This window comes from Vanellus vanellus, assembly GCF_965231255.1.
Source record: "Vanellus vanellus genome assembly, chromosome: 8".
In the NCBI taxonomy this organism is placed as follows: Eukaryota; Metazoa; Chordata; class Aves; order Charadriiformes; family Charadriidae; genus Vanellus; species Vanellus vanellus.
The window spans coordinates 11,278,265-11,286,122 of NC_138913.1; the positions used below are offsets into that span (position 1 = coordinate 11,278,265).

At 64.4% G+C, this 7,858-nt stretch overlaps 2 protein-coding genes across 3 annotated transcripts; one reads left to right on the forward strand and one right to left on the reverse strand.

Moving 5' to 3' along the window:
* Positions 1-2,800: 2,800 nt before the first annotated feature.
* On the forward strand, positions 2,801-5,203 carry POLR2H (RNA polymerase II, I and III subunit H). 2 transcript variants are annotated; one of them, XM_082487171.1, is made up of 5 exons: positions 2,801-2,915; positions 3,428-3,511; positions 4,250-4,343; positions 4,454-4,537; positions 4,666-5,203. In XM_082487171.1, exons 1-5 carry the CDS (start codon positions 2,843-2,845, stop codon positions 4,781-4,783), a joined length of 453 nt encoding a protein of 150 aa, XP_082343297.1. In that variant the 5' UTR covers positions 2,801-2,842; the 3' UTR covers positions 4,784-5,203. The 2 variants fall into 2 exon arrangements, with proteins under 2 accessions (XP_082343297.1, XP_082343298.1); XM_082487172.1 differs by lacking the exons at positions 4,250-4,343; positions 4,454-4,537.
* A 644-nt stretch (positions 5,204-5,847) lies between these two features.
* THPO (thrombopoietin) lies at positions 5,848-6,926 on the reverse strand (the record flags this gene model as incomplete). The annotated part of the gene is made up of 4 exons (XM_082487213.1): positions 6,668-6,926; positions 6,499-6,585; positions 6,122-6,286; positions 5,848-6,015 (listed from the first exon to the last, which is right to left on the reverse strand). Exons 1-4 carry the CDS (start codon positions 6,914-6,916, stop codon positions 5,848-5,850), a joined length of 669 nt encoding a protein of 222 aa, XP_082343339.1. The 5' UTR covers positions 6,917-6,926.
* Between the last annotated feature and the right edge of the window lie 932 nt (positions 6,927-7,858).

The window sequence follows — 7,858 nt, forward strand, 5'->3', positions numbered from 1 at the left end:
CCCATGCAGGGCCGTGCCCGCCTGCGCCCGGGGTCGGGGCTCAGCTGTGCCCCAGTCCCACAAGGGCAGAGAGACAGACGGTGCTGCCGGCTGGCAGGGGCCGTGGGCAGGAGCATCCCTGGGGGGCTGCCTCGCCGGCTGGCGAGCACAGCCCCGGATGCTTGCTGGCCTGCACCGAGCATGCCAGGTCTCAGCAGGGGCGGGCAGGGACAGCCGGGTGGGATAAGCCCTTTGTGTCACCCTGCAGTGGCCCTGAGAGTGCCCAGGCAGAGGGCACAGCCATGCCAGTGCCCCCCCCTCCCCCGGCCTGAATCGCATCGGGCTCCCAGCAGGTACCCCTGAGCATGGTGGGGGCTGGCAACCGAAAAACACCCCTGGGGCTCACGCCATGCTGCTCTGGCCGGCTGCCCCCTGCCTGGTGGGTCACATCCCTCCAGTACAGCACCCTGTGGATGCTGGAGGGGGCACCTGGTCAGACTGGTGAGCCTGGCTGGGGTAGGGGTGTCCCCCCTAGGGGTGATCTGCCGTGCTTGGTGTGGTGCTGCCACCCCCTGGCTACGTGCACAGTTGCGGCTCCCCCTCCCCAGCCCCCCACGCAGGGGTGCCCAGGCCCTTTGCACCCCCCCAGGGTGCAGGATGCCAGGGAGGGTGCGGGGGGGGTCACACCCCATGCCTTGCTCCGGGCAGGGGGACTGCCCATGGCCCCCACACTCAGGCATGCAGGTTTGTGTCCCCCCTCAGGTGGAGAAGGGGTTGTGGGGCTGAAGGGGGGGGTCACCCACCCAGACAATGATTAGAAGGAGCCGAGGTTATGTCCCAGCGCATTAAGGCTGTCCCCGCTGAGTGCCACCGCCGCAGGGTGACCCCGCCGTGAACCTCCCACAATCCCCCCCCGACGGGCCACCGGCCCCCTCGCACCAGCACACACACACCCCCCCCGTCACGCCAGCATCCCCACTGCGTGTCACCATGCTGCCCCATCCCGCTCGCTGCGCCGCAGGGATGCGCTGGCACCATGTCACAGGGGGAAGGGACACACGGTGGAGAGGTCACACCTGGGTGGGTTTGGGTACCACAGACATCTTGTGATGGGCATCACGGATGTTGGGGGCACCTCGGCTCCGGGTACCACCCTGAGTCACATCCCAGAGATGTACAGCTCACGGGGACAGCGTGGGCTATGTCCCCACACAGCCACCTTGCTGCAGGCACCATGGCCATGCACAGGGACCCGCGTCCCATAAATGTCCCCCTCACAGCCTCACAGTCCCCAGCAAGCTGCTGGCATGTGCCGCGCACACGGCACCGTGCCACCTGCCTTCCCCGGTCCTCGTCACACCGGGGCACCTGCCCCCACCACTCACCTCCATGCCAGCCCTCTCGGTGCCACGTCTGGGTGGGAATCCCCTGCCCAAATGGGGCGCAGGGTCCCCGCTGCCACGTCTCGCCCGAGCCTGGGAAAAATCATTGAATGCAGGCCGGCGGTGGCATTCAGGGGTCGGGGGCGGGGGGGGAACAGGACTGAACTCTCGACCCCGCGTCAGCAGCTCCCCCCCTCCGCAGATGCCAGGCGTGCGCACCCCGCGGCGCCCCGACGTGTGAGCCGCCCCCAGCCCTGCCAGACCCCCCCGCTCCCCTCACGGTTCATCGGCAGGCCACGGGTGATGGCCGTCACCCGTCCCTCGCCCACGTGGCTGGCGTGGGAGGGGGAAGGAGACGGCGGGGGCTGCAGCCCCCCAGCCCCATCGCTGGCTGAGGCTGCGCAGCTCATGACACTGATGCCCAACTGCAGTCGGGAGGGGCGGCGGGTGAAGCCCCTCTGTCCCACGCATCGAGGGGGTGAGGGGGGCTGCGAGGCCCCCGTGGGACAGCTCGGACCTCCCCACGCCGGGGCCGCTGGCTGGGGCGGCTCCGGGCCGGGCCCTCCCGTGGCCGTGGGCGATGCTGTGGGGTGCGCGGCCCCGCGCGGTGCCATCCGCGGCCTCGCAGCTCCCCCTGCCGGCACCCGACCGGCCGGGCCAGGGCCCCCCCGGCGGCACAGGCACCCCCAGAGGGGTTCGAGCGCATGGACCTCCCACCGACGACAGGCTCTGCGGCACCCTCCGGGGCCACCCCACAGCTGTGCAGCCACGCCGGGGGCCCTGGCAGCCCCCCATTGCAGTGCACCTCCCTCTGCAGCGCACCCCCCCCCCCCGCAATGCTCCCCCACTGCAATGCTCCCCATTGCAATGCCCCTCGCTGCAATGCCCCCCCCCACTGCAATGCGCCCCTATTGCAATGCATCCCCAATGCAATACGCCCCCCAATGCAATACGCTGCCACCGCAATGCACTCCCCCACTACAACGCACCCCTAACTGCAGCGCCCCCCATTGGAGTACACCCCCATTGCAGCACACACCCCCATTGCAACACACCTCCACTGCACTGCGCCCCCATCTCACCGTCCCCCTTTGCAATGCCCTCACCGTCACCCCCCGCAATCTCGCAGCGCCCCCCACCCGCAGTGTCCCGGCTCCGGGGGTGCCAGCCCGTTGACCCCCGCCGGGAATTTGCTGCGGCCCGGTGCTCGGCGCTGCACAGCGCGGCGCAGCGATCCCCGCCCGCAGGGCGGCCCTGGGGTGCAGCTCACGAAGAGGGGGGGGGGGGGGGGAGGTAACCTAGCCGGTGGGCACTAGGGCCAAGCGGACACCCGCCGCCGGTCAGTCGCAATGCGCAGGCGCAGAAATCGCCCCACCCACCCTGAGGCTACTTCCGTTCCGCAGCGGAAGCTGGGTGGTGTCATCGGCGGGCGCCGGGCGGGAGCGGTACCGGGACCGGGACGAGGAGGCGTCGCCGCCGCCATGGCCGGGATCCTCTTCGAGGACATTTTCGATGTGAAGGACATCGACCCCGAGGGCAAAAAATTCGACCGTGGTGAGTGGGGTCCCCGCGCCGCCTCCCCACCCGCCCGGCTCTGGGCTGCTCCCCGCTTGACCCCATCTGGGCCTGCGCCGCCTCCAGTCGGGGCTGCTCGGCGCTGCCCTCCCCCGGGGTCCTGTGCCCTCCCTCATCCCGGCCTGCCTGCCTCCCTCGTCTGTCCCGGTCCCCTCTCTGTCTTTCCCGCCGGCCGAGGCCCCTGGGCCCTTCCCTTTCTTGTCGTCTGGCACCGACCCCACCGTGTGTTGCTGTTCCCCGGTTCGCCCTGCTTCCTGAGCCCGGCTTCTGTGCCCCTCCACGCCACCCCCGACCGCCGGTATGCACCATTTCCCACCCCACCGTGTCCCTCTCGCTTCCCGTGTGTACCCCAGTCTGCTCCCAGGTTCTGGTAACCATCCCTTCCTCCCAAATAGCTGGCGTGCCAGCCTGGGGTGGGAACAAGAATGGCCTGGTCCTAGGACCGTGTTCCCACCCAGCTCTGTCTTTCCTGACTCTGCTGCTCTCCCCAGTGTCCCGCCTGCACTGTGAGAGCGAGTCCTTCAAGATGGACCTCATCCTGGATGTAAACATCCAGATCTACCCCGTGGACCTTGGTAAGCCATGGAGCTGCTAGTTCATAATGGGTTAGGATTGGGTGAGGTTAGAGAGGTGCGTGCTAGTGCTTAGAGGAGACTAAATTTGCTGCAAACGAGGAATATCCTATCACAGACTTTCTTGGGGCCCTGTGCCGTCCCCTGGTCAGATGTGTGTGGCGCTGGGCAGTCTTACTGTGCTGAGGCTGAGGTGGATTCTGGTTTGCCTTACTGTGAGATTTGTTTGGGCTCATCTCTGACCCGTTCCCGAGAGATGTAATCTGGTGGAACTGTCTTGGGTGGCAGCAACTGAGCTTTTAAGGGAAACCTTTTGAAACCAGCTTTTGTGGTGAAATATACTAAATGGGTGGAAAAGAGAGTCTTGCCCTAAATGAAGCATGGAAGGGCTGGAACTAGTGCTGCAGGGTCTCATGTACCTGCCCAGGGCTTAGCCAAGCCCTCTGGGATTCTCCCTGTGAATCTCGTGTTGCATCACATGAAAATGCCAGCAGTGGTGTCCTGGTAGCTCTGGTCTCCTCCATGGTGGTGACCAATGTCTGTGGACAGTGTGGACACAGAGAATCCAGTGTGGTGTTTCCTTATTCCCCACAATCCTGTTTGAGGACTAAAGGCAGGGATGGGGGCTTGTGCTAAACCTGCCAGGGTGGCTTCTTGCCACCACCCTGAGATCTGCTGTCACCACTACTGTTCTGGCTGCACCCCTTGCCTTCTCACCAGTCCTCTGCCCTCTCCTCCCAGGGGACAAATTCCGCCTGGTCATTGCCAGCACCTTGTATGAAGATGGCACTCTGGATGACGGCGAGTATAACCCCACGGATGACAGGCCGTCCAGGTACAGGGTTCCAGCAAGGACCCATGTAGGGGTTAGATGAGGAAAAAGGTTAAGTGCTGAGGGCGCACCTGGGTTTGACTCTTCTCTGAGCTCCCGCCATTCCATTGCAGGGCAGACCAGTTTGAGTACGTGATGTACGGCAAGGTGTACAGGATCGAAGGGGATGAGACCTCCACAGAGGCAGCCACACGCCTGTGAGTGCCTTTTGGCAGGAGAGGGGGGGGATGCGGTGCCCAAGGGTGGTGTGGGAGAGGCACCAGGATTTCGGCATGGGTCTCCAATGGGTTTCCTCACTCTCACTGCTCCTCTCCTCCTGCTTCAGCTCTGCCTATGTGTCCTACGGGGGCCTGCTCATGCGACTGCAGGGAGACGCAAACAACCTGCATGGGTTTGAAGTGGACTCTCGAGTTTACCTGCTGATGAAGAAGCTGGCCTTCTAGGAGACCTGCCTCTGTGGGCTGCCCCAGAGACATTCTGCTGGTGGGGAAACAGGAGCCCTGTGACCCCAAATCCTGCCTCAGCTTCCATGCGGCCTGGCCCCTCTGGAGCTGGGGTAGAAAAGTCCCCCTACTCATCCCAGCCTCTTCTGACTTCTGCTGGGATCTGCAGCCCTCTCCTGCATGGAGAGAGGTGCCTGATGGCTGAGTGGAGACCATGCTGGGTACTCCGTGGACCTGCTTGCTGTATCTCTCCTCCTGCCTCTGCCTTCCTGTGCTTGAAAAGCAGAAGCAGCCCTTGCTCTGGCCAGGGACAGCTGGACTGGGACAGCTGCCTGTCTGCCTCTGGGGCTGGGGAACCATTTCCTAAGGAGCCATCCTGAGGCAGGCCGGGTTTGTTTTTTATTAAACTGGGATGTGTTTTCTAGATCTGGCTGTGCTGGCTGAGAGATAAGGCTGGCAGGAAGTGGGTACGCCTGTGTGGGAGAAAAGGGGGCCCACACCACTTTCCCAAAGGATGGGCGCTCCAAACCTGCCCTGGGTTCTTCTCTGCTGCCACGCCGGGCACAGTGCCCACTGGGGCTAGGGAGAGGCAGGTGGGTGCAGGGGGCGAGGGGTGGTAGCTCGTGTCCCCGATGGAGCCCGTGTGCCCTGCAGAGCTGGCAGCTGCCACGGGAGGGAGCTGGGCACTGGGGAGAGACACAGAGCACATCACTGTCGGGCTGCCTCTTACTGAGGCCCCTGGAAGTGTGTGGTCTCCTCCTAGGGCCACAGCAGTGGGGGGGGGGAAAGGACAAAACCAACTCTTTAGAAAAATAGCTCTTTATTGTAAAGCATTCACAGTAGAGGTGCCTGCCTGGGTGGGAGCAGGGCCTGTGCCCACTGGTGCACGGGTGTTGCTGTCTGCTTCTCTGGGCTGTGTGATCACCAAAGGCTTGAGGAGCAGGAGCCAACCCTTTCCCTGCACGCACCTTCCTGGGCACCCAGAGCACAGCTCAGTGTCCGGCAGGATTGCTCTGACCTGGGATCAGGGGTGAGCCCTGTGCACAGCCTCACCAGGCCCCACACTAGGGCTCTCGGCCACCCCCATGGCGTTGCTTGCACAAGTCCTTGGCCAGGTCATGGAAGAAGAAGCGCAGCTTGCCCTGCACCAGCTGCCGGTAGGTGAGAAAGATGCTGGTGATGTGGGTCTCCTCTATGGAGCGTGGGGAACAGCCTGGCTCCCAGGGCCCTGCCTGAGGGGTGAGAGTGGGATGAGAGGGGTGACAATCAATATCATGCCCAGCCCAACGCAGCTGGTACCTGTGTCAGGGTGGTCTGGCTCACATGGGGAGGTCTCACCTCCCAGCTGAAGGTCTGCAGGAGCAGGAGGAAAGAGTTGGCGTGTCGGTAAAGCTGGCTTAGCTGTCTGGCTCCACACTCCTGGGTCACCTGGCCCTGGGCCCCTGCCGCAGCACCCACCAGCAGTGCCAGGTCGCACAGGATCTCCCGCCGCTTGGTCTCATTCTGGAGGAGCAGGCAGTGAGTGAGCTGACCCCTGGGCCTGACTTATTCCTCTGCCCACCCTAGGTCTGGATGGGGTCCTCCACCCCCCTGTGCAGCCAGGTATGCCCACAGGCATCTTGTTAAGCATTTCTGGTGGCTGTGTCAACACAGGAGTTCCTTCTCCAGCCCTATGGGCCCCCCAGTGCCAGCACTGTCCTCCCAGCCCCTCTCACCGATTTGGATTTCCACTGCTGGAGGCTGAAGTCCACCAAAGGCAGCACTGCAGGGCAGCTGAGTGCGGGCAGTGCCTGGCACTGGTCCTGGGGGGCAGAGGAGATGCTGAGGTGAGATACCAGGAGATGTGCCTGTCCCTGTCTTGGGTGTGGGGGGGTTTATCCTCACCGTGCTCTCCTCCATGTCCTTGGCCTCCCCGATGTACTTCTGGATGAGTCTGTTGTCGCAGACCAGCCGTGTTGGGCTGGCACGGCCCTCTTCCACGTGCAAGAGGAAGGATGTGAGGAGGAGCAGTCCTGGGGGAGACAGGGTTATCTTGGGTGCTGTGCCACCCTCCCTGGGCAGCTTCAGCCCAGGGCCGTGCCTGCAGCAGAGCAACCCCTTGCCCCAGCCTGGTGGTGGCCTCGATGGCCCCATAGTAGGGGCTCAGGGAGGGGTGGTCTGGGGGGGCTGATGAGGGCCTGGTGCTGCCCTGTGGTCAGCTCAGGTGCCCAGTGTTTGCTGGGGAGAGACGGGGTTTCCGTGCTGGTGGTGTGTGCCAAGGGGCTGCACAGCCGTGTCTGTGCCAGGTTTTTTGTTTCCGCTGCAGGCAGGGAGCAGAGCCACGCTCCCTGCGCAGACCAGGGCCAGCCCTCCTCATCTGTGCCAGGAGCACTTCAGGCGTCACATGCGCTTCGGGGAATCCCTGCCTGCAGCATCCTGCAGCGCACGTCTGCTCCTCACTGCTGCTCTGGCCGAGGGCTCGCCTGCCAGCACTGCCTTCCCCAGTGCCACCAGCACGTTGCTGTCCCGAGCACCTCTCGGCCAGGTGGCTGCTGTGCCCAATGGCCACCCATCCTGGCAACAGCCCCTCTGTGCATCCACCTGCCTCACTGCCTGCCTTGGCACTACACTTGTCCCCAAAAGCCCTCGGCACAGCCTGTTTCCTTAGGATGGGCATGGACGGATACTCATCTGCCCTCGTGCACCAGTAGTGGCCAGGTCCAACCAAACCAGAGCCACCCTTGGGGTCTGCTGCCCACACGTGGGGCTCATCTCCTGGGATGCCCATGCGGGGGATGCTCTGGCTGTGCAGGCATGGTACTTGCTGCCAATGCAATGCCCCTTCCTGCTCGCTCCCGTCCCCGCTTTTAGCCGCGCACTCACTGTTCAGCTCCATGCTCAGCTGGGGGCTTCGGTCCTGCATCTTCCACCCTGGGGCCAGCGGCTGATCCCTGGCTCCCGTCCCCCTTCCATGGAGGGCAGCGGTGGCGCGGGCTCCCCGCGAACTGCCCAGCCAGGACGAGGGGCCAGGAGCACCCCCGGGACAGCACAGCGCGGCACTCTGGCTCCGGCCCGGCCGCCCAGCCGAGGCAGCGC